This window comes from Mastigoproctus giganteus, chromosome 12 (assembly GCF_048544385.1).
Source record: "Mastigoproctus giganteus isolate SK-2022 chromosome 12, ASM4854438v1, whole genome shotgun sequence".
Classification (NCBI taxonomy): domain Eukaryota; kingdom Metazoa; phylum Arthropoda; class Arachnida; order Uropygi; family Thelyphonidae; genus Mastigoproctus; species Mastigoproctus giganteus.
This window is the reverse complement of record NC_143586.1, coordinates 84,750,742-84,777,543: the sequence shown is the minus strand read 5'-3', so window position 1 is coordinate 84,777,543 and position 26,802 is coordinate 84,750,742. Positions and strand designations below refer to the sequence as shown.

The window sequence follows — 26,802 nt, the reverse complement described above, 5'->3', positions numbered from 1 at the left end:
AATGAACAAAGAATTGTTTGGGAGGTTTAGATCTTTCACCGATAAGTTTGTTCTATTGGCTTGACTATTCATGATGTATTAAGTAGTGAAGATAAGAGGGAGATATATATGGTATATACACATGGCAAGAATATATCTAGCTCCTTGACTAATGGAGCCTTGACAATGTCCCCACATACACACTACTCGGACTCCCTCCATTCAGTCACTATCTGACAGAGTAGAGGCAGCGAGATTAGCTGATCCATCTGCTTCTTAGGGAGTTACCAAGCTTTGCTATGGAGACTAAACATGACTTTTGTCACTTCAAGCCTACAATTAGCAAAGTGATGGTATTGCGCTAGTTGATAGTAAAGGTAACCAAACAGGTGTGAACAAAAATAAGCAGGAGTAAAGGTGTAGTGTCGATACCACATAGAGGAATGTGACCCCCCCTGTGTCATCTACCACCTAGTATCTCCTGGTAACACAGGGGGGGTCACATTCCTCTATGTGGTATCGACACTACACCTTTACTCCTGCTTATTTTTGTTCACACCTGTTTGGTTACCTCTAGTATATTGGGTGCAGTATTTCAACACTTGCATATGGGGTTATACTTAGTCCCACCATCATGAAGGTGCAAGCAGAGGATTTGGTTCTTGCAGAATGACTGGACTTCACTAAAATTCGGTCCACTTGACTCAAGTGTCATCTGAATATCATTTTCATCAGCATTGTAGACTCCCAGTTAGCAAGCCCTATCTTGTCATATCTGAAAGAATGTCTGTGACAAAAATATATACACAAAAAACAGAAACAGAATGATCTTTAAGGATGTTTCTGTTGTTGTGTATGTATTTATAAGTTATGTATTATCTTCACCATGTCCATCCACCTGCAAGTAATAGAGGGACTCCAAGTGGGCAGATTTTCATGAAATTTTATGTTTGAACCCTTTAAAAATATAAGTTGAGCCATTCCGAATTTCATTAAAATACCACCAACAGAAATTCATCAATTAGTATTTCCCTTTTCCATACAAATTGTATGAGCATCATACAGTTTGTATGGAAAAATTGAATGTAGTTTTAAAGCAGTATTGTTAGCTTTAGACAGTCCATGCATGCTTTGCATCTATTGTTATGTAAGAATGAACATGGTGGCGCATTAGCATTAGTAGAGGCATTTGATGCAAGAAAGCAAGCTTATGCAGCATCAGCCAAAAATAAATAAATAAATAAAAAATAACCACTTCCACTTCACCCCTCTGTTCGTTCGAAATACCTGTCCAGCTGAGCCTTAAACTTATTCAGGCTATCAACCTCCACGACAAGGGATGGAAGTCTGCTCCACCAACCAACCACCCGCTGGCTAAAGGCAAATTTCCTCACGTCTATCCTACATCTGTCTTTCCTCAATTTGAATTTATGCCCTCTCAGGTGATTATTCTGGTCATTGAGCATGTTCAAATGTTCAAACCATTCAAGGCTTTATACACCTCTATTAGATCAATTCGCTGGTAAGGCTGCCTCCGTAGCCAGGTGGGCAGGAGCAGCAGTGCGTAGCACACGCTTCTTGATTAGACCGGGTTTCGAGCCCGTGACCACCAAATACGGAGGATGCGGAAAGGTCAGAGAATGACCACCGCATATCCCCGGAGCAATATGGTCTTAGTTGCTAATGCTCCTAAAAAAAAAAAAAAACAACCAACCTCGCTGGTGCCTAGTCTCCAGACACTGTAATTCGCAAAACTTAAGCCTTTCTTCGTAAGAGCACCCCTTTGTTCCATTCACTAATCTTGTTGCTCTTCTCTGTACTCGTTCCATCAGCTCTACATCCTTCTTGAAATGAGGCCTCCAGGCCTGTATACAGTACTCTAGGTGTGGCCTGACCATTGCCTTATACAAGGGAATAATCCCTGCTACAAAAATTCCTATATATCATTGACAATACACCATGAGCTACTCTTGCAGCCCGTCTGCACTGCTCAGAGAACTTCATATCTGCCTGCACAACCACCCCCAGGTCCCTTTCATTCTCTACCACTGTCAGTGTAGTACCGAAGAGTTGATACGTTGCTCTGGGGTTGCTGTTTCCCATATGTAGTACTTGACATTTGTCAATGTTAAACTTCATTTGCCACCTCTCAGCCCATCTGCTCAACCTTTCCAGATCCTGTTGCAGCAGCATAGTGTCAGTAGTGTCCTTGACAACCCTGCCAACCTTCGTATCGTCTGCAAACTTGGACCTTAAGCTTGATATACCATCATCAATATCATTTATAAATACAGAGAACAATAAAGAATCCAATTGGCATTAGCATTAGTAGAGGCATTTGATGCAAGAAAGCAAGCTTATGCAGCATCAGCCAAAAAAAAAAAAAAAAAAAACCACTTCCACTTCACCCCTCTGTTCGTTCAAAATACCTGTCCAGCTGAGCCTTAAACCTATTTAGGCTATCAACCTCCACGACAAGGGATGGAAGTCTGTTCCACCAACCAACCACCCGCTGGCTAAAGGCAAATTTCCGCACGTCTATCCTACATCTGTCTTTTCTCAATTTGAATTTATGCCCTCTCAGGTGATTATTCTGAGCTAGAGGAAGAATCCCATCAGCATTGAGCATGCTCAAACGATTCAAGGCTTTATACACCTCTATCAGATCACCTCACTGGTGCCTAGTCTCCAGACACTGTAATTTGCAAAACTTAAGGCTTTCTTCGTAAGAGCACCCCTTTGTTCCATTCACTAATCTTGTTGCTCTTTTCTGTACTCGTTCCAGCAGCTCTACTTCCTTCTTGAAATGAGGCCTCCAGACCTGTATACAGTACTCTAGGTGTGGCCTGACCATTGCCTTATACAAGGGAATAATCCCTGCTACAAAAATTCCTATATATCATTGACAATACACCATGAGCTACTCTTGCAGCCCGTCTGCACTGCTCAGAGAACTTCATATCTGCCTGCACAACCACCCCCAAGTCCCTTTCATTCTCTACCACTGTCAGTGTAGTACCACAGAGTTGATACGTTGCTCTGGGGTTGCTGTTTCCCCGTGTGTAGTACTTTACATTTGTCAATGTTAAACTTCATTTGCCACCTCTCAGCCCATCTGCTCAACCTTTCCAGATCCTGTTGCAGCAGCATAGTGTCAGTAGTGTCCTTGACAACCCTGCCTACCTTTGTATCGTCTGCAAACTTGGACATTAAACTTGATATACCATCATCAATATCATTTATAAATACCGAAAACAATACTGAACCCTGAGGGACTCCACTAATAACATTAGTCCACGATGAGCAGTGTCCATTGATTACCACTATCTATCTTCTCCCCCTCAACCACCCCTTTATCCGTAGCAGCAATTTGCCTCCAATGCCACACTGCTCCAATTTGTGCAGCAGTCTTCCATGTGCAACAGAATCAAAAGCCTTTCTAAGATCCAAGTACAGTCTGTCCTCGTATAGCACGATAGTTGTGTTCCTAGAAACCCTCGTGCAATATAAACAACAGGCCCTATGGGAAAAGTGGGGTTAGGTGCCGACCACCCAAGATTGAACACATATTTGGAACCAAAACATTACCAAACAATAAATAATCGGGTAATTTTAATCGTTATAAAATACTTACGTATTTCATAACGATTAAAATATGTAATAAAAAATATAATATATTAAAATAAAGTATTTTTAGTATTAAATAAAATAGTCGTAATAAAATACTTACGTATTTTATAACACGTAAGTATAAAATATAATACGTAAGTCGTAATAAAATCTTACGTATTTTATTACGATTATTACGTAATAAAATATTGCTAATGCTTTTGCTTCTATCGTAAGCAAACTTGTTTTTTGTTTGATTTTCTATCCAAACAGATGACAGGCGTTCCATCTCTTCCAATTCTTGTGTCTTAATCCAATGGATTTTAATTACACTTTGAGTTGTTCCCGCTATGAAAGTTGTTTTTATTTTCTCCGCATTCTTTGCAATTCTCGGCGTTGCCTCATTTAGGTCTGCAGCACGGCAATATCACATGGTCTTTCATTTCGCTCAAAGCGTTTCACAATTTCATATTTTTTTCTCTATCAACATAGGCGGACTGGCCATAAGCTTTACCCGGGAAATCCCTGTGGGCTGGAGGCCGGTGTGATTTTGGCCATAAACCATAGTATGAGGTCACTATAAATTTTCCCGGGTAAGAATTTTTGACTCAGTCCGCCTCTGTTTATCGATATCGCTTTTTTCTCTCTCTGAATCTGTAGTGTCTTCGCCAGGACGCTTCCTTTTCACACCTTTTAAGTATTTTACTAATTTTTATTGAATAAAGCGCAATTACAAAACGAGGAGGCACGCTTAATACACATAAACAAAGCTGCGTGCGTATAGCAACTGAATAAACAACACCGTAAAGGCCGAGATACACTATTAACACCCCACATTTTACTAAAGCACATTTCTCGGGGTTACTACCATAAAACAATAAAAACAATTTCCAGTTTCGTTTCTGCTAGTGGAATCTGTTATAAACTGGTAGTAAACTCCATCTAATTGCATACCGATAGCTGGAATTGTGTTGGTTTTTACGTTATTATGGTGAAATGTGTTTCCCCTTCACTGATATAAAACACATAAATACATTTTCAGAATCTTCTTCATTCCTATCGTGTTGCGTTTGGTTGGGGTGATTCCGCGTTCGACTGCCATTTCTTGTAAACACAGGCGAATCGTGCATAAGCGAATTCGGTTCGTGTTATATAAGATAACGTTCCCCTATTTATAATTTGTTGTTGTTGTTATGGGCGTTTAATGGCGCATAAGCTACTGTGGCTATAATGCGCCTATTCAATTTTTATATAGGGAAATCAAGAAATTTTTATAAAATTAGAAAAGATTAAAATGTCCAATCTGCTTCAGAAAGTTGAAAAATTCGAAAATATTTGCCTTGTCACCAATGAGATTCTCTAAAGTTATTGGTTTATTAAGATTTACCAGTGATAGCAGGGTTGATGCTCTGTCTTGTCTATAGTAGGGGCAGTCAATGAGTATGTGTTTAACAGTCAAATTTATATAGCAATGTGGACACTGTGGTGGATCATCTCCGCTAAGTAAATAAAGATGGGTTAGATGGGTATGACCTATTCTTGCCCTTGATAGGACTACTTCTTCTCGTCTTGATGTACGGATACTGGAGCACCAATTTTTTGGATCGTGTTTAAATTGAAAGAATTTATTATTTGTTTGAGAGTGCCAGATTGTTGTCCATTCTGACAAGCATGCAGCTTGAATAGCTACTGCAAAGTCTGATGGCGGAACAGGGATATTAGTTAAGTCTAAGCTAGTTGGATTTTTTGCGGCTTTATCAGCCAGTTCATTGCCCAAAATACCAGAATGTGCTGGAATCCAACAGAAGATGACCTGTTGATGGCGTTCTTCAATTTTTAGTAATATGTTCGTATTTCTTCTATAACAGGGTGAACTTTATCTGAGAAATTACATAAAGCCATGATTGAACTAAGCGAATCGGTGTAAATAACTGATTTTAAAGATCGATCAGCACAGAGATTTTGTAAGGCCAGTTTAATTGCATATATTTCAGCTGAAAAGATACTGAATTCAGATGGAAGGGATACTGAAATAACGGTATTCGGAAACACTGCAGCTGCTCCAACGTTTGAATTTGATTTAGAGCCATCTGTTTAAATTGGGGAAAAATCACTATATCTTTGAGTGTGAACTGCAAGAAGTTGTATGATATTAGATGCTTGTAAAATGTCTTTTCCCCATTGGCAGAGATAAGTGTCACAAGTCACCAGAGGAAGAAAAGCCCATGGTGGTTGACAGCAGGTTGCTACCTGTTGTACGGAATGAACGGAAAGATTCCAAACTTCCATCAGTTCAAGGAGACGAAGACCAGCTGGCTTTACTATGCTAGGTTTATTTCTGAAGAGGTTTTCTAGTGGTGGATTAAACAAGTCCTATTTATAAATTGTGTATGATCGAATTCATGTAATGTAAACACGTGTTATACGAGGACCGACTGTATATAATATCAAAGTTATTCCCCGCATCCAGCTCTTTTGTGACTGCATCATAGTATCCAATCAAATTGGTCAAGCAAGACTTCCCCTTAACAAAACCATGCTGTGTCCGAGCTATAACTGAAGTCTTGTCTAGATGATTCTGCAGTGCTTCTTTAACCAGTGCCTCCATTACTTTTCCGGGAACAGAAGTTAAACTCACAGGTCTATAATTACTTGCGTCAACCTTTGATCCTCCCTTGTGAATTGGGGTCACATTTGCACATCTCCAGTCCATGGGTACCTCCACCGAATCCAAGGAAGCTCTCATAATTATGGCTAAGGGTTTGCTTACTTCCTTTGCTGCCTCCTTTAATATAACTGGATAGATCCCATCCACCCCAGGTGCCTTTCTTGTGTTTATCTTCAACAATTTCTCCTCCACTTTACTCTCAGTTATTACAAGATTCTCTAGCTTACTGCTAGAGTTGAATACACCTCTGGCATTCCCCTCGCTGAATAACTCCTCATATGTGAATGGCGATGCAAAATATACATTTAGTTTGTTAGCTACCTGAGCAGGGTCATCAACAGTTGACCCATCGATATCAAGTGGACCAATCTGATTCATCCCCTTCTTCTAGAGTTTACATAAGTAAAGAACTCTTTGCTGTTTTTCTTCGCATCCCTTGCCAAGGATCTCTCGTAATCTGCCTTTGCCTGCCTAACCTCCTTTGTAACTTGGTTACAGATCAACTTGTATCTATCGTAGGCTTCTGTGTCACGTGTTAATTTGTATGTATCCCATGCATTTTTCTTCTCTGCCATATGCCTCATTAGTTCATCTGACATCCATTTAGGCCTAAACCTTGAACAATATTTCTTAGTTGGTATGTAAAGCCTAGTAGCTTGCAAGATAAGTTCTTTGAATGCTTCCCATTTTGAATTTGCTGTTGGTAACATCATCAGTTGATCCCACTGTATAGAATTTAAATACTGTCTCAGTCCATCGTAGTCGCCTTTACGAAAGCAATACCCCTTCCCTTTACCCCTAATGGTAGTTACCTCTTTGAGTAACTCCCACTTCAGAACACTGTGATCACTGCCACCTAGTGGTTCATTTATCTGCAGATTCTTAATGCATGAAGAATCACTACTGATAATCAAATCAAGAGTATTACTCCCTCTAGTTGCTTCCCGACCATGCTGATGTACAAAACAATCATCCAATAAATCCACAAAAGCCTTGCTAGTGTGTGAGTGACCAGCCCCCAAATTCCAGTCAATATCTGGGAAATTAAAATCCCCCATTATAAGACTCTCTGATTTACTGGCCCACTCTATTTCTCTGTACAGTTTCTTATTATACTCATCAGAGTCATTAAGCCTATAGCACACTCCTACTCTCAATTTTGATCTCCCAATGCTTATGTCACACCAAACTGACTCGACACTGCACTGTCCAGTGATGTCGACTGGCTTCACTTCCTTGGATTTTATGTGTTTCTTAACTAATAGCATAACCCCTTCTCCCTTCCTATCCTGTCTATCCTTTCTGTAGACATTGAACTCCCCAAATTCCAGTTCTGCATTCCTTGTATCTGTGTGACACCACGTCTCTGAAATCCCAACAATATCTGCCTTTGATCTTTTGAGCAATAACTCAAATTCAACAAATTTATTTACTAAACTCCTAGCATTGGTGTACACGCAAGTATACATGCACCTGCTCTTCCTCTTAGCCACCCTAACACAACCCATGTGTTTACTTGTACCCCCCATGATTCCCAGCAGTCTCTGTAATATCCTGCATCTTATTTTCCAGGCTGCTGCTCATTCCAGTAGAAGCAGTGCAAGAATCACTTTCTCCTCTGCCAGTGGCTACTGTTAATCTATTAGTCCTTGTATCCCCCCAATCTAGCAGTTTTCCGACCCACCTAACACTGCCTCGATAGCATCAGCAAACATTCTTGCACCCTTTCTATTTAAGTGTATCCCTTCCCTGTAGAAGCAGTCTCTCCTGTTAACAAGTACAGACCAGGCTGAAAAAAATTCTACCCCTTGAGCCCTGCACAATCTTTCCAGGGCCGAATTGATCGACAGGGCTCTCATCATATACTCCCTCCTATCGTTTCTGGGCAGAATTGCAGACACTTTCAAATTCAACCCCAATTCACGGCTTTTTTTCATCAGTGACCTGTACTTGTTAAGTAATTCTGCCGGTCTCCTACTCTTAATATCATTAGTGCCAACGTGTACAACTATATCACCTTTTGTGCCCTTAAAAGATGATATCCGCTCTACAACGTCATCAACCTTTGCCCCTGGCAGACATACCCTGGTCCTGTTCCACCTATCCTTTTTACAAAGCATGTTTCCCGTTTCCCTGACAATAGAGTCACCAACAACTATTAGTTCCTTTGGGACCAGCGCATTCTGCCTTGGGGGTTGCCGCTGTGTTGCACGATGACCAAGTATAAGCTCTGGCATTGGTGTGGGCAGCTGAGAGCTTGATGGGCCCCACACTTGTAATCCTTCGAGGGCATCCACCCTGTCCTTCAAGCTCTCATATAGTGTTTATTGTGTTTGGTAATGTTTTGGTTACAAATGTGTGTTCAATCATGGGTGATCGCCACCTAACCCTATTTGTCCCATAGTGCCTGTTATTTATATTGCACGATTTTGCATTGCACAAGAGTTTCTAGGAACACAACTGTCGTGCTATACGAGGACTGACTGTACCTAGAATGCACAGCAGAAAGTTTCCATTGTAAAAGGGTACTATAAAATTCAGAATTCTGCAGTTAAAGGACAGAGAGCTAAATTTATACAAAGATGCCTTGCACAAACGTACTGTCTGGTTTTTAGAAACAGATTGCCTTCTCGATCAACTGAAAAGGCATGTTGTACACGCGTCAATGCTTGTGAGTAATGGAGTAAATGAAGCCATGCAAACCTTGATGATTGATGAGTTAAAAAAAAAAAGTTTATTTTTCCAAAAACACAAAATTGCACTGTACAGTGAGAAAAACTTCTATTTTGACTTTTCAGCATATTCTTATATTCTAACTTTTAAAAAATATTGGGAAATGCAAGCATTTAATATTTTCAGTATGCTTGAAAATGAGCTACACTCTTTTAATCCAGTGTAGGGTCCTAACAAAGTTCATTTCATTTAGAAGTAATATCAATGAACAAAATGCTCGTAATTAGACTTTTTAAAGAATTTTCTATCATTATTGTAATGCTTTGTTTCTGCCTGAATTAAAGTGTGGTATGCTGTTTCCAGGTGTAGGACAAAACCCCCTGGGACAAATAATAATATGAAATTTTTAAACCATCATTTTTATTCTTATTATTTGTAGTTCTTTAAGAATGAACACTTAAAGAACACGTCTAGACATAGGTTCTTCAAACGCTGTTGATACTCCTTTGTGGCATGTTTGACTCATTTTCTTGGAGGCTCACCACGAGAATCCTTAATTACGGCTATTGATACAAGAGCCTAATCCTTTCTAATACTTTCAATGGCCTTACAGCTGGTGGTCATGACCCACTAGCCAATGGAAAGCAAGATTCCAACTCTCGCATAGGTTGTTGGTATGATCCTCCTCATCTGTGGTTGTCTGATGGGCATTCCATAACTGTGGCAGAAACAGGAGAAGAATTGTTCTCATGCGTACTGGAGGAAGTATTCCGTCAGGAAGAGCTGGATCCGACAAGTGCCGAAATTTCAGTAGCACTTAGGTGCTACTGAAATAGTCCATTAGGCTTTCCAGTCCTTCAACATCAGGTATATTAAAGTACCTGCCCGGCAACCCAAAGGTCGCGGGTTCGATTCCCGCCTCGGGCTTGGATCAAAGTACTGCAAAAACCTTGGGAGGTGCAATATGGCCACAGAAATCGATGCGCCAACAACTACCAAAAAAAAAAATCAGGTATATTCTCCATCAGATAATCCTTCTCCATCATGGGGTTAACAGCTAAACTTTGCACATTTCTCCATGTACTGCACATTTCTCCATGGTCAGATGGTAGAAACAGCCACGAGATGACACGTGGTCTCAGGACTGTAGAAATAATATTGATCATTGCACATTCAACATCAATCATCACAGTGGTGGGATCTGGATTGATCCCAGATGATTGCATTTATCCAAGATTGCCCAAAGGAGTCCTCCATAGGTTGATTGATGCTTTGCAGACAGAAAGGCGTACACACACATTACAGCACATAGCCCAAGAGAATCTCAGATGATGTATAGTTGCTGGAAGAGTCTTGTAGCTGTTGCAGAAGTCCCATCCATAAACCACGTGATACTGCGGGCCAAATGTTGAAGTTCTTGGTTGTCTCTCTCTCTGTTGACTCAGGTCCATTGTCATAAATAAGAAAATTTTGGTATTCTGGAGCCCCTGTAGTTTTCCATTCACTACTGATATACTCAGTACTGATATATTCACTACTGATATATTGATATACTCCAATTCTTGTAGAGATGTTGGGTCCTTTGGTAATGCTCCCTTCTGTAGATGTCAAACATTTTTCAAAAAGTCAAGTTGACCAATGGCACACAAACTTCAAGCAGGCAGATATGAAGTTTTCTGAGCAGTGCAGACGGTCTGCAAGAGTAGCTCATAGTGTCTTGTCAATGATATACAGGAATTTTTCTAGCAGGGATAAGGAGGTGATTATCCCCTTGTATAAGGCAATGGTTAGGCCACACCTTGAGTACTGTATACAGGTCTGGAGGCCTCATTTTAAGAAGGATGTAGAATGGAATAAAGGGTTGAAATTACGAAGAAAGGCTTAAATTTTGCAAATTACAGTGTCTGGAGACTAGGCACCTGTGAGGTGATCTGATCGAGGTGTACAAAGCCTTGAATGGTTTGAGCATGCTCAATGCTGATTGGATTCTTCCTCTTGCTCAGAATAATCACCTGAGAGGGCATAAATTCAAATTGAGGAAAGACAGATGTAAGATAGATGTGCAGAAGTTTACCTTTAGCCAGCGGGTAGTTGATTGGTGGAACAGACTTCCATCCTTTGTTGTGGAAGTTGATAGCCTAAATAAATTTAAGGCTCAGCTGGACAGGTATTTCAAACAAACAGAGGGGTGAAATGGAAGTGTTTTTTTTTTGGCTGATGCTGCATAAGCTTGCTTTTTTGCATCATATGCCTCTACTAATGCTAATGGTTGTTGACATATATCTGCAACAATATGCACAGGTCTGACCCTGTTGGTCGAAGCAGCTATCTTTATGGTGTTCTTTGCTTTAGCTGCTTTAACCTTGTTAGGACCTGGGTTGTGGCTGTGTTCAGTCACAGAAGGTAGTTGCTTCACCTTGAAATCTGTATGAGCACAACCTTTGCACAAGAAAGTGCATTCCTCTGAGAACATTCCCAGTGTATTCGTGTATGGTTTGAGCTTTTCTTGGTTGTATAAGTAACCTTCTGCACACAGTTTAGAACCTTCTTTATTGTTCCTTTAAGATTAAGATTTTAAGATTAATTACACATGAAGTACTGTACACCTAAATATGTATAGTTATGTACAGTAGACACAGTACTTATAAAATTTAAATTAAAAGTCTGAAAACAGAAAAAAATGGGTGCTTCTGTCATGTTTTAACTGAGGGGGTGGGGTTTGTCCTACTTTGTGCTTTAATTGAGGGGTTTTGTCCTAGGAGGATTTCGTCTGGATCCAACTGTTTCCAGTATTGGTACCTTTGGATTTGTGTTCATTGAAGGTAGTCACTTTGAAATTTACCTCAATGTTTTGTGGAATGACTTTATTCCTTTCTTTGTGTTATGGAATCAATATCACTGGAATCCAGTTCCAGCACTATGGTACAAAGCCTCATGCAAGATGTATTGTGTTGGATTGTTTTAAAGGAAGCATTTGGAAACAGAGCAAGTTCTGATTTTTTGATGTTCACATTGCAGGTTTCACTTGTTTGTCTCTGTTGCCCCGTCCTTGGAGGATATCTCAAAGACCAAGTGATCAAAACTAACCTTCTCAGAATTGATAATCTGAAAGCAGTAATACAACAAGAGGTATTTGCACTCGTCACAGAAATTTTGCAAGCAGTACTTTTCAATTCATTATTCAACTTCGACTTGTCATTTTGCAAAGAGGAGGCTATATTTGAGTATGTTTTTTTTCCAGCAAGGCTAACTTATTCTCCTAAGTAAAGATGTTCTGAAAAAGAGTGTTCTTTTACAATTAGCTGTTATTGACTGTTGTTTTTTTTTTTTTTTTTTCCTATTAGAGTAATTTTTATGATAAAAAATAAAACTTGTACAGTTTGTAGGCAATATCAGTATATAACCATCATAATCAAATAAATAATGCTACTTTCTTATTTTTCCTTTTTTATTTATAAAACATAAATAATGAATATTGTAATCTTATTGTGTAAATATTTATTTATTTTTTTTTTTTTTTTTTTTCATTCTCAAGGTTATTCAGAGACCAAAATATATCTCAGGAATCTCCAGTTTTTATAGGATTAATTCTTGATAAACTGATTCATCAGAGCTGTAAGTATTAAGATAAATAATTATCAATATATTCACCTTTTTTGAAGATGAAATACTCTATTTTATTTTCCTAATCATATCAGTTGTAAGACATGATAGACCACATCTGTTTAATGATTATGCAAGAAATGAATAAAGGAAAATTTTAATTCTGTTAGGTATCTAAAACATAAATTAGTGTAATTTCAGTAGTCATTTCTTACTACTGATTTCCTTTCCTATCACTCTTTGTATTATTTGCATTCTCCACAGAAACTTTGCAAGCTGTATAATATATCAGCAATTGTTAATCTCATGGAAACAGTCTTTAAAATTGAATAAGCAATATCCCAGATAGATATGATCCACTTGGACACTGGGTTTTCATTTAATACTTAATCAAGTCGTTATGCAAATCGAAGCAACTGCAGGTGAACTGCCGCACGTGCGCAGGTTGTGACATGGTACAAAAAACACCTGATATCGAGCTCCGTTAATCAGTGTTACTCTTGTTCTTCACATAGGAAAGGCAGCGGACTTAAGCAAGTTTCACAATGGCCAAATTGTAACGGTCAGACAACTGGGTCAGAGCATATCCGAAATGGCACGGCTGGTGGGATGCTCACGGTCAGCCTTGGTTAGTACCTACCGAAAGTGGTTCAAGGAGGGGAACCGACAAACCACCAGCGAGCCGTTGGACAACCACAGCTCATCAGTGCCCGAGGTCAGCGAAGGCTCTCCCGGATGGCACGTGGAAACAGAAGGGCAACTATGGCACAACTTGCGGGTAATTGGTATGCTGGTGATGGGAGTAATGTGTCACAACACACAGTACATCGAACCCTGTTAAAATTGGGCTGCATAGCTGCAGGCCGCTCCAAGTGCCCATGCTAACCATGGTTCACTGGCAACAGTGCTTACAATGGGCCCACGAGCATCGAAACTGGACCTTGATTGGAAGAAGGTCGTGTGGTCCGAAGAATCACGATTTCTGTTGCACCATGTGGACGACCGGGTACGTGTGCATCGTTTATCTGGGGAAGTGATGGCACATGGTGCACCGTGGGATGAAAACAAGCCGGTGACAGCGGCATCATGCTTTGGGCGATATTCTGCTGGGATACTCTGGGTCCTATCATCCATGTGCTGGGCACTCTGATGTCTACCACTCACCTAAACATCACTGCTGACCAGGTACACCCTTTCATGGCAACGGTCTTCCCCTCTGGTGGGTGCTGTCTTTCAGCAGGATAATGCACCATGCCACACTGCCCAGATTGTTCGAGACTGGTTTGCGGAGCATGGGGAAGACTTGCAGGTATTGACCTGGCCTCCAAATTCCCCAGACATAAATCCCATCAAGCATCTGTGGTTTGTGTTGGAACAGCAACTGTGATCTGCAGCATCTCAACCATGGACCTTACAGGAGTTAAAGTATCTGCTGGTTACGTGTTGGTACCAGATACCACAAGACATATTTAGAAATCTTGTAGCGTCACACATGCCTCGCCGGGTATGAGTTGTTTTGACTGCATGTGGAGGACCAACATCATATTAGGTAGGTGGTCATGATGTTTTGGCTCATTGGTGTATATGCGTGTATATACAGGGTGTCTAAAAAATATTGGTACAAACGTTTAGGGGAGGTAGGTGACATCTAAAGGAATGTGAATCGCATAGGAACCCATAACCGAAAACGTCACGGGAAAGTAGTAGCAGAGGCACAAGAAGCAGAAATGACACAAGACAGTAATTAGTGGCAAACATTTATTTGACATAATATTAACAATGGAGTATGAGATGGATGCATTTCATGATGTTACAACAGATGCTCGAAGGTTCCACCATGAGATGCGATGCATGCGTGACACCGACGCAGCATGGATTGGCGGACATGGTCGAACCCCCCTGGAGTTTCTTTGACAATAACAGCAGCGCAGATGAATCTCTCCACGAGATCCATTTCCATCTCCACAGGCGATTCATACATGATAGATTTGAGGGCCCCCCACAGAAAGAAATCAAGGCTCGATAAATCAGGTGAGCATGGGGGCCAGGCAACGACCAAACCATCGATGCCCAAAACGCCTGTTCAAATGGTCACGAACACACCTTCCATAATGGGCAGGTGCCCCCATCACGTTGAAACCAAGTGTTGCGTCTCACATTTGCTGGAACATCGTCAAGTAACCCTGGTAGAACTTGTTCGAGAAAGATCCGGGATGGTAACAGGTATGGGCCGATTAAGCAGTCACCGACCATACCTGCCCACACATTTATTGCGAAGCGATATTGTGCCGCATGGGGGCGCACACCGTGTGGGTTGTCGTGAGCCCACACATGAACATTGTGCTGATTGAATAAGCCTTCCCGAGTGAAATAAGCCTCATCCGTGAACAAAACATAGGTTGGAAAAATTCAAGTCTTGAACACTTTCTTGGAGAAACCACTGTGCAAAAGCCACACCTGCAGGATGATCTTGGGGGAGCAGTAACTGAACCCTTTGGAGATGAAAGGGATGTAAGGAATCGTCATGCCAGACACACTGTACACTGCAACGAGACACTCCTAAGGCAGAGGCAATGGCGCATGTGCTGGTAATAGGATTATTCTGGATGGCATTCAACACACTTTCTTCCATGGCGGGAGTTCATGTTGAACATGGTCTGCCCGCACTACTCCTGTTACCTCTAAATGACTCATAATCGCACAAATTTTGATGCACACACGCAAACAAATGGTGGTACATGTCTGTCTGGGAAGCGTTCTCCATAAATTCGTTGAGTGGCTCGTCCATTGCCCTCTATTAATCCATACATTAGGTGCATGTCTGCCAGCTCACAGTTCGTATATCGATGCATGCTCTTTGTGCGGCAACTACTGCTTAAATGAGTAAACCAGAAATTTTCTCTCTTGCGAACTGATGAACAGCACCATCCACCGACTTATGGTCACGTTTTCTGTTATGTCTTCCTATGCGATTCACGTTCCTTTAGATGTTACCTACCTCCTCTAAACATTTGTACCAATATTTTTGAGACACCCTGTATATAACTGGGTATCTACTATAATTTTTTGTTATCTGTTGATGAAAGGAAACAGGGTACAGTATTTATTGATTGAGTGGATATAATGAAATATACATCATAATTAACAAATATTCTACTAAATATTTTCCTAAAACATTTTCTTCTTAAACTCAATTTGTGGGTTCTTAAATTTTACACACATACAAGCCATGTGATGCGTATCTATATACAGCTTGTATCAGTAGGTTTGGAAAACAATGTGGAAAGAATAAAAATGAGTACCATATTTTCCAGACTATACCTGGCAAACGTTGTCTAAAATTTCCTGTCTTTTTGTCCAGTGGTATAATAAGTACACACAGTGATGACTTTATTTTTAGTCTTGGCTAGAGACAGTGCGGTCAAAACATCCAGATGGGCTAAAAAAATTAGCTCTTATTGTGTGACCATTTCAGATCATGTATAACAGAGGAAGAAAAAAGGACAGGTGCTAAATTAAACAGAATTAGCTGTAATTCCAGCAGTCCTTAGCTAAATGCAGCCATTGGACAGCTAGATGATTTTGAAATAACTGAGAGGAAAGTGGAGGAGAAATTCTTGAAGATAAAGGCACCTAGGATGGATGGGATCTATCCAGTTATATTAAAGCAGGCAGCAGAGGAAGTAAGCAAACCCTTAGCCATAATTATGAGAGCTTCTCTGGACTCGGGGGAGGTACCCATGAACTGGAGATGTGCAAATGTGACCCCAATTCACAAAGGGTGACACAAGTAATTATAGACTTGTTAGTTTAATTTCTATTCCAGGGAACTTAATGGAGGCACTGGTTAAAGACGCACTGCAGGATCATCAAGACAAGACTTCAGTTATAGCTCGGACACAGCATGGTTTTGTTAAGGGGAAGTCTTGCCTGACTAATTTTATTGGATACTATGATGTGGTCATAAAGTAACTGCATGCAGGGAATACTTTGATATCATATATTTGTATCTTAGAAAGGCTTTTGATACTGTTGCACATGGAAGACTGCTGCACAAATTGGAGCAGTGTGGCATTGGTGGCAAATTGTTGCTATGGATAAAGGGATGGTTGAGTGGCAGAAGACAGAGAGTGGTAATTAATGGGCACTGCTCATCGTGGACTAATGTTTTTAGCAGAGTCCCTCAGGGTTCAGTGTTGGGTCCATTGTTGTTTTCTGTATTTATAAATGATATTGATGATGGTGTATCAAGCTTAATGTCCAAGTTTTCAGACAATACAAAGGTTGGTAGGGTTGTTAAGGACACTACCGATGCTATGCTGCTGCAACAGGATCTGGAAAGGTTGAGCAGGTGGGCTGAGAGGTGGCAAATGAAGTTTAACATTCACAAATGTAAAGTACTACATATGGGAAACAGCAACCCCACAGCAACATATCAACTGTGTGGTACTACACTGACAGTGGTAGAAAATGAAAAGGACCTGGGGGTAATTGTGCAGGCAGAAATGAAGTTCTCTGAGCAGTGCAGACGAGCTGCAAGAGTAGCTCATGGTGTCTTATCAATGATATACAGGAATTTTTCTAGCAGGGATAGGGAGGTGATTATTCCCTTGTATAAGGCAATGGTCAGGCCACACCTTGAGAACTGTATACAGGTCTGGAGGCCTCATTTCAAGAAGGATGTGGAGCTGCTGGAACGAGTACAGAGAAGGGCAACAAAGTTAGTGAACGGAACAAAGGGTTGCTCTTATGAAGAAAGGCTTAAATTTTGCAAATTACAGTGTCTGGAGAGTAGGCACCGGCGAGGTGATCTGATAGAGATGTGCAAAGCCTTGAATGGTTTGAGCATGCTCAATGCTGATGGGAGACTGCCTCTTGCTCAGAATAATCACCTGAGAGGGCATGAATTCAAATTGAGGAAAGTCAGATGTAGGATAGATGTGTGGAAATTTGCCTTTAGCCAGCGGGTAGTTGGTTGGTGGAACAGACCTCCATCCCTTGTTGTGGAAGTTGATAGCCTAAATAAATTTAAGACTCAGCTGGACAGGTATTTCGAACGAACAGAGGGGTGAAGTGGAAGGGGTTTTTTTTTTTTTTTTTTTTTTTTGACTCATGCTGCATAAGCTTGCGTTCTTGCATCATATGCCTCTACTAATGCTAAAACAGTATTTCTTAGTTGGTATGAAAAGCCTAGTAGCTTCCAAGATTAATTCCCTGAAGGCCTCCCATTTAGAATTCACTGTTTTTAACATCATTAGTTGATCCCGTTGTATAGAATTCAAAAACTGCCTGAGACTACCTGTGGTAACCTTTACGAAAACAAAAACCCTTTCCTTTACCCTTGATGGTAGTGACATCTTTAAGTAAATCCCACATCTGATCACTGTCACTTAGTGATTCCTTTATCTGCAATGATAATCTGCTGATAATCAGATCTTTATCTGCTGATAATCAGATCAATCAGATCTTAAAATGCACTGTTTGCTTGATGTTTGCGGAGCAGTCGGATATGGGACATGATACTGCCAAGGGGAATGTCTTTGTGTGTGCACGATGTAAGGAGTGCAAGGAAATCAGGCGACAACTCAGCGTTGTTATGGGCCTTTATGAGAGCTTGAAGGACAGGGTGGATGCCCTCGAAGGAAATAAATTGAGGGCCCATCAAGCTCTCAGCCACCCACATCAACGCCAAAGCTTGCACTTGGTCATCAGGCAACACAAAGGCAGCCCCCTAGGCAGAATGCACTGGTCCCACAGGAACTAGTAGTTGTTGGTGACTCTATTGTCAGGGAAACGGGGAACATGCTTTGTAAAAAGGATATGTGGAATAGGACCAGGGTATGTCTGCCAGGGGCAAAGGTTGATGACGTTGTGCAGATATCATCTTTTAAGGGCACAAAGGTGATATAGTTGTACACGTTGGCACCAATGATATTAAGAGTAGGAGACCGGCGGAATTACGTAGCAAGTACAGGTCACTGTTGAAAAAAAGCTGTGAATTAGGGTTGAATTTGAAAGTGTCTGCAATTCTGCCCAGACACGATAGGAGGGAGTATATGATGAGAGCCTTGTCGATCAATTCAGCCCTGGGGGGATTGTGCAAAGCTCAAGGGGTAGAATTTTTTTCAGCCTGGACTGTACTTGTTAACAGGAGAGATTGCTTCTACAGGGATGGGATACACTTAAATAGTAAGGGTGCAAGAATTTTTGCTGATGCTGTCGAGGCAGAGTTAGGTGGGTCGGAAAACTGCTAGTTGGGGGGGGGATACAAGGACTAATAGATTAACAGTAGCCACTGGCAGAGGTGGAAGTGATTCTTGCACTGCTTCTATTGAAATGAGCAGAAGCCTGAAAAACAAGATGCAGGATATTTCAGAGATTGCTGGGAGTCATTGCAGTACAAGTAAACACATGGGTTGTGTTAGGATAGCCAAGAATAGAAACAGGTGCATGTATACTTGCGTGTACACCAATGCTAGGAGTTTGGTAAATAAATTTAATGAATTTGAGGTATTGCTCAAAACATCAAAGGCAGATATTGTTGGGATGTCAGAGACATGGTGTCACACAGATATAAGGAATGCGAAACTGGAATTTGGGGAATACAATGTGTATAGAAAGGATAGACAGGACAGGAAGGGAGGAGGGGTTATGCTATTAGTTAAGAAACACATAAAGTCCAAGGAAGTGAAGCCAGTCGACATCGATGGACAAGGCAGTGTCGAGTCAGTCTGGTGTGACATAAGCATAGGGAAATCAAAATTGAGAGTAGGAGTGTGCTATAGGCCTAATGACTCTGATGAGTATAATAAGATATTGTACAGGGAAATAGAGTGGGCCAATAAATCAGAGAGTCTTATAATGGGGGATTTTAATTTCCCAGATATTGACTGGAATTTGTGGGTTGGTCACTCGCACACTAGCAAGGCTTTTGTGGATTTATTGGATGATTGTTTTCTACATCAGCATGTTCGTGAGGCAACAAGAGGGAGCAATACTCTTGATCTGATTATCAGTAGTGATTCTTCATGCATTAAGAATCTGCAGATAAATGAACCGCTGGGTGGCAGTGATCACAGTGTGTTGAAGTGGGATTTACTCAAGGAGGTAACTACCATCAGAGGTAAAGGGAAGGGTTTTTGTTTTCGCAAAGGCGACTATGATGGTCTGAGACAGTATTTAAATTCTATACAGTGGGACCAACTGATGATGTTACCAACAGCAAACTCAAAATGGGAAGCATTCAAGGAGCTAATCTTGGAGGCTACCAGGCTTTACATACCAACTAAGAAATATTGTTCAAGGTTTAGGCCTAAATGGTTGTCAGATGAACTAATAAGACATGTGGCAGAGAAGAAAAATGCATGGGATACATACAAATTAATGGGTGACATGGAAGCCTATGATAGATATAAGTTGGTCTGTAACCAAGTCACAAAGGAGATTAGGCAGGCAGTGGCAGACTACGAAAAATCCTTGGCAAAGGATGCAAAGAAAAACAGAAAAGAGTTCTTTACCTATTTAAACTCAAGAAGGAAAGGGATGAATCAGATTGGTCCACTGGATATTGATGGTTCAACAGTTGAGGATCCTGCTCAGGTGGCTAACAATCTAAATGAGTATTTTGCATCTACATTCACGCATGAGGAGTTATTCAGGAAGGAGAATGATGTAGGTAAAGTAAACATTGGCAGTGAGCTGGATGATTTTGTAATAACTGAGAGGAAAGTGGAGGAGAGATTGTTGAAAATAAACATAAAAAAAGGCACCTGGGGTGGATGGGATCTATCCAGTTATATTAAAGGAGGCAGCAAAGGATGTAAGCAAACCCCTAGCCATAATTATGAGAGCTTCTTTGGACTCAGGGGAGGTACCCATAGACTGGAGATGTGGAAATGTAACCCCAATTCACAAAGGAGGATCAAAGGCTGACACAAGTAATTATAGACCTGTTAGTTTAACTTCTATTCCAGGTAAATTAATGGAGGCACTGGTTAAAGAAGCACTGCAGGATCATCTAGACAAGAATTCAGTTATAGCTCAGACACAGCATGGTTTTGTTAAGGGCAGATCTTGCCTGACCAATTTGATTGGATACTATGATGTAGTCACAAAAGAACTGGATGCAGGGAATAACTTTGATATTATATATTTGGATCTTAGAAATACTTTTGATACTGTTGCACATGGAAGACTGCTGCACAAATTGGAGCAGTGTGGCATTGGTGGCAAATTGTTGCTATGGATAAGGGGATGGTTGAGTGGCAGAAGACAGAGAGTGGTAATCAATGGACACTGCTCAACGTGGACTAATGTTATTAGTGGAGTTCCTCAGGGTTCAGTGTTGGGTCCGTTGTTGTTTTTGTTGTTTATGAATGATATTGATGATGGGATATCAAGTTTAATGTCCAAGTTTGCAGATGATACAAAGGTTGGCAGGGTTGTTAAGGACCACTGACGCTATGCTGCTGCAACAGGATCTGGAAAGGTTGAACAGATGGGCTGAGAGGTGGTAAATGAAGTTTAACATTGACAAATGTAAAGTACTACATATGGGAAACAGTAACCCCAGAGCAACGTATCAACTCTGCGGTACTACACTGACATTGGTGGAGAATGAAAAGGACCTGGGGGTAATTGTGCAGGCAGATATGAAGTTCTCTGAGCAGTGCAGACGAGCTGCAAGAGTAGCTCATGGTGTCTTGTCAATGATATACAGGAATTTTTCTAGCAGGGATAAGGAGGTGATTATTCCCTTATATAAGGCAATGGTTAGGCCACATCTTGAGTACTGTATACAGATCTGGAGGCCTCATTTCAAGAAGGATGTGGAGCTGATGGAACGGGTACAGAGAAGGGCAACAAGATTAGTGGATGGAACAAAGGGTTGCTCTTACGAAGAAAGGCTTAAGTTTTGCAAATTACAGAGTCTGGAGACTAGGCACCGGCGAGGTGATCTCATAGAGGTGTATAAGGCTTTGAATGGTTTGAGCATGCTCAATGCCAATGGGATTCTTCATCTTGCTCAGAATAATCAGGTCAGAGGGCATAAATTCAAATTGAGGAAGGACGGATGTCGGATAGATGTGCGGAAATTTGCCTTTGGCCAGCGGGTGGTTGGTTGGTGGAACCGACTTCCATCACTTGTTGTTGAAGTTGATAGCCTAAACAAATTTAAGGGTCAACTGGACAGGTATTTCGGGCAAACGGAGGGGTGAAATGGGAGTGGTGTTTTTTTTTTTTTTTTTTTGGCTGATGCTGAATAAGCTTGCTTTCTTGCATCATATGCCTCTACTAATGCTAATGAGTATATCCCCTCTGGTTGCCCCTCAAACATATTGCTGTAGAAAGCAATCCTCCAATAAATCCACAAAAGTCTTGCTAGCGTGGGAGTGACCAACCCACAAGTTCCAGTCAATATCTGCAAAGTTAAAATCCCCCATTACAAGACATTCTGATTTTCTGGCCCACTCTATTTCTCTGCACAATTGTTCATTGTACTCATCAGAGTAATTAGGCCTAGAACACACTCCTACTCTCATTTTCCCTTTCCCAGTGTTTATGTCACACTAAACTGTTTCAACATTACGCTGTCCAACCATGTCAGCTGAATACACTTTCTTAACTACAGCATAACCCTTCCTCCCTTCCTACCCTGTCTATCCTTTCTGTACACATTGTGTTCCCAAAATTCCAATTCTGCACTGCTTATATCTGTGTGACACAATGTGCCTGATATCCCCACAATATCTGCCTTTGATGCCTTGATCAGCACTTCAAATTCATCGAATTTATTTACTATAATTCTAGCATTGGTGTACATGCAAGTATACCTGCATCTGTTCTTACTCTTAGTTACCCCATAGCCCATGTATTTAGTTGTTCCATGATGACTCCCAGCAGCTCCTCAAGTCCCCAGAAAATTCCTCTCTAGGCTGCTGCTCATTACAATAGAAGCGGTTCAAGAATCGCTTTCGCCTCTCCTGCTACAGTTAATCTTTTAATCTTTGAATTCCCCCAAGTTTTTCATAACACTGGTCCATTTGTTACAAAGAAGGGTAACTGGCCTGGTGAGATCGGCAAAAGGGCGTCCTTATGAAGAAAGACTTCGAATATGTGGGTTGCAGAGTTTGGAAACTAGACACCTTAGAGGAGATTTCATTGAGGTGTTTAAGGCTCTGAGAGGCATCAGTAAAATGAATGAGGACAAAATTTTCAAGATTATAAATGATGCTAGAACTAGGGGACATAAATTCAAGTTATGGGGGGAAATGTTTAGATTGGACTGCAGGAAGTTTTATTTTAGCCAGCGTGTTATAAATTACTGGAATAAGTTGCCTTCATGGGTGGTAGAGGCCGACAGTTTGGGGAAATTCAAAGGTCATCTGGATAGTACTTTCGGGTAAGGGAAGCGCATAGGATGATAGGTTTAATTTCCTTTTTATTTATTTTTTATTTTATTTTATTATTTTTTTTTAATTATTAATTATTATTATTTAGTTATTTATCTTATTTATTTTTTGTTTTTATCATTGTTTTGTTCGGATTTTTTTTTTTTTTTTTTGTGGCTGGTGCAGCATAAGCCATAGGCTTTCTTGCACCATGCGGCCGTTACTAATACTAATTTCCGATTTACACCATTCTTTTTCATCTACCAGTTAATCGTTCCTACCAGTGACAAGCTTGAGTTTATGCACAAGGGATTCATGTGAGACTATCAAAAGCTTTTATAAAAGCTACATAAATTATCATCAGAGATATTCATTGCATTCAATTCCTTTGTTATCCTATCAGTATGGTCAAGCCAGGCTGGATCTTCCCTTAAAAAATCAATATTGTGAGTCTTATAATATCTTTAATTGTTGCATTGATCCTATGCAACACCCTCTTCTATAATTTTTTCCTCCAGCAGAAGTAACACTTACAAAACTAGTTGCCTGAATCATTCATAGAGCCCTGTTTGTGTTTGTGTGTTTTTTGTACTGTTATAGTATTTGGATCTTCACCTAAGTTTGCATAAACATATGCCTGAAATTATTCATTTCCAAGTTATATTTTGTGTTCCAACAGTTATCCACTTTACCTTTAAAGGAACTTGTCAAAATTATATGAGTTAATTCTCCTTAACTTCTTTCTGTGTAATCAGTTAGGTACCATTGGCTGTGTATGCATTCTTCATTTTTAAACCCGATAATCTCTCATCCAGAGTTTTTTTCTTACTTGTCACTAATTAATTTAGTGCTGAATAATTGTTAGTTGAGTTAACAGTCTTCTCTCCTTAACCCAGTGGCAGTGGCATGTCAACTGACAGGTAACTCTCCAAAATAACGAGTCTCAAGTTAACCATTTGAATGTTGACAAACTGTTGCAAAAAAGTTTGGAGTAAATTTTAATGATTTTTTTTTTTTTTTTTTTTTTTCTTTTTCAGAGTAATTGTGTGCAAGAATGTGTCAGATGACCTGCCATTTGTTCATGATTACTACCTTTTACAGCTGTATTTTGCTCAAAGATTGGTCTTTGTCAATGCATTTGCTGATACTTCTATGAAGTTTCAAATTAGGCATTTCATTATAGTTCGAGGCTACCTGCTTTTATTCTCCCACCAGTTCTATAATTATTTATAATCTTGCATGAGTTGTTTTTGAAAGATTTGTTATTGTTTTAGCATAATAAAGATGAGAATATGAAATGCATTTACTCAAAATCAGCTATTTCCTCAAGATGTCTACTACTCATCTACTATTGCCACAGATGCTGATGCGCTTAATAAATCCCCAAACAAACCAAACCACTCTGCAGGTAGCTACAGGTGTAATTTAAAATTTTTTTTTAAATAAAAGGTTTAAAAAATGCAGCATTTTTTAAGTGTTTAGTTAGTTTTTTTTATTTAAAAATAAATAGTTACATACTGTGAGTATTAAAATCCATTGTGAAAATTGAAGCAGAATTAAAAAAAATAAAATTCCAGAAATTGATAAGAAAGTTGGTCACCTGTCAGGAGACCCTCCACTGTGTTTGCTGCAAGTGGGGACATAGCTTTAGCATTAGTTGAGGCATATGATGCAAAAAAGCAAGCTTATTTGCATCATATACCTCAACATGCCATCAGACAAAAAAATAAAAACCTTCCCATTTCACCCATCCATTCACTCCAAATGTTAGCATTAGTAGAGGCATACAATGCAAGAAAGCAAGCTTATGCACATCAGCCAAAAAAAAAAAAAAAAAAAAAAACGCTCCTATTTCACCCCTCCATTCTTTCCAAATACTTGTCCACCTCAGCCTTAAATTTATTTAGGCTATCAGCTTCCACAACAATAGATGGAAGTCTGTTCTGCCAATCAACTACCCACTGGCTAAAGGCAAACTTCAGCACATCTATCCTACAGCTGTCTTTCCTCAATTTGAATTTATTCCCTCTCAGGTGATTATTCTGAGCAAGAGGAAAAATCCCATCATCATTGAGCATGCTCAAACCATTCAAGGCTTTATACACCTCAATCAGATCACCTCGCAGGTGCCTAGTCTCCAGACACTGTAATCTTCAAAATTTAAGCCTTTCTTCTTAAGAGCAACCCTTTGTTTCATTCACTAAACTTGTTGCCCTTCTCTGTACTCATTCCAACAGCTCTACATCCTTCTTAAAATGAGGCCTCCAGACCTGTATACAGTACTCAAGGTGTGGCCTAACCATTAGCATTAGTAGAGCCATATGATGCAAGAAAGCAAGTGCAGCATCAGCCAAAAAAAAAAAAAACGCTTCCACTTCACCCCTCCGTTCGTTCAAAATACCTGTCCAGCTGAGCCTTAAATTTGTTTAGGCTAACTTCCACAACAAGGGATGGAAGTCTGTTCCACCAACCAACTACCTGCTGGCTAAAGGCAAATTTCCGCACATCTATCCTACGTCTGTCGTTCCTCAATTTGAATTTATGCCCTCTCAGGTGATTATTCTGAGGAAGAGGCAGTGTCCCATCAGCTTTGAGCATGCTCAAACCATTCAAGGCTTTGTACAACTCTATCAGATCACCTTGCCAGTGCCTACTCTCCAGAAACTGTAATTTGCAAAACTTAAGCCTTTCTTTGTAAGAGCTACCTTTCGTTCCGTTCACTAACCTTGTTGCCCTTCTCTGTACTCGTTCCACCAGCTCTACATCCTTCTTGAAATGAGGCCTCCAGACCTGTATACAGTACTTAAGGTGCGACCTGACCATTGCCTTATACAAGGGAATAATCACCTCCCTATCCCTACTAGAAAAATTCCTGTATCATTGATAAGACACCATGAACTACTCTTGCAGCCCATCTGCACTGCTCAGAGAATTTCATATCTGCCTGCACAATTAACCCAAGGTCCTTTTCATTCTCTACCAGTGTTAGTACCACAGAGTTGATACGTTGCTCTGGGGTTGCTGTTTCCCATATGTAGCACCTTACATTTGTCAATATTAAACTTCATTTGCCACCTCTCAGCCCATCTGCTCAACCTTTCCTGATCCTGTTGCAGCAGCATAGCGTCAGTAGCGTCCTTAACAACCCAGCGAACCTTTGTATTGTCTGCAAACTTGGACATTAAGCTTGATATACCATCATCAATATTATTTATAAATACAGAAAACAACAATGGATCCAACACTGAACCCTGAGGGTGTCCATTAATTACCACTCTGTCTTCTGCCACTCAGCCATCCCTTTATCCATAGCAACAATTTGCCACCAATGCCACACTGCTCCAATTTGTGCAGCAGTCTTCCATGTGGAACAGTATCAAAAGCCTTTTTAAGATCCAAATATATAATATCAAATTATTCCCTGCATCCAATTCTTTTGTGACTACATCATAGTATCCAGTCAAATTGGTCAGGCAAGACCTTCCCTTAACAAAACCATGCTGTGTCTGAGCTATAACTGAATTCTTGTAAAGATGATCCTGCAGTGCGTCTTTAACCAGTGCTTCCATTAATTTTCGTGGAACAGAAGTTAAACTTACAGGTCTATAATTACTTGTGTCAGCCTTTGATTCCCCTTTGTGAATTGGGGTTAAATTTGCACATCTCCAGTCTGTGGATACCTCCCCTGAGTCCAAGAAAGCTCTCATAATTATGGCTAACGGATTGCTTACTTCCTTTGCTGCCTCCATTAATATAACTGGATAGATCCCATCCACCCCAGGTGCCTTTCTTGTATTTATCTTCAATAATTTCTCCTCCACTTTACTCTCAATTATTACAAGATCATCTAGCTCACTGCCAGTGTTTACTTCATCTATG

General features: G+C 40.3%; 1 protein-coding gene across 1 annotated transcript in view; it reads left to right on the top strand.

Moving 5' to 3' along the window:
• LOC150077238 (protein cereblon-like) overlaps window positions 1–26,802 on the top strand; it is a 191,883-nt gene that overhangs the window by 153,134 nt on the left and 11,947 nt on the right. Inside the window, exon 5 of the mRNA XM_090386523.1 lies at window positions 12,465–12,544. Coding sequence (XP_090242649.1) covers window positions 12,465–12,544 — 80 coding nt within the window. The remainder of the gene's footprint in view (window positions 1–12,464; window positions 12,545–26,802) is intronic.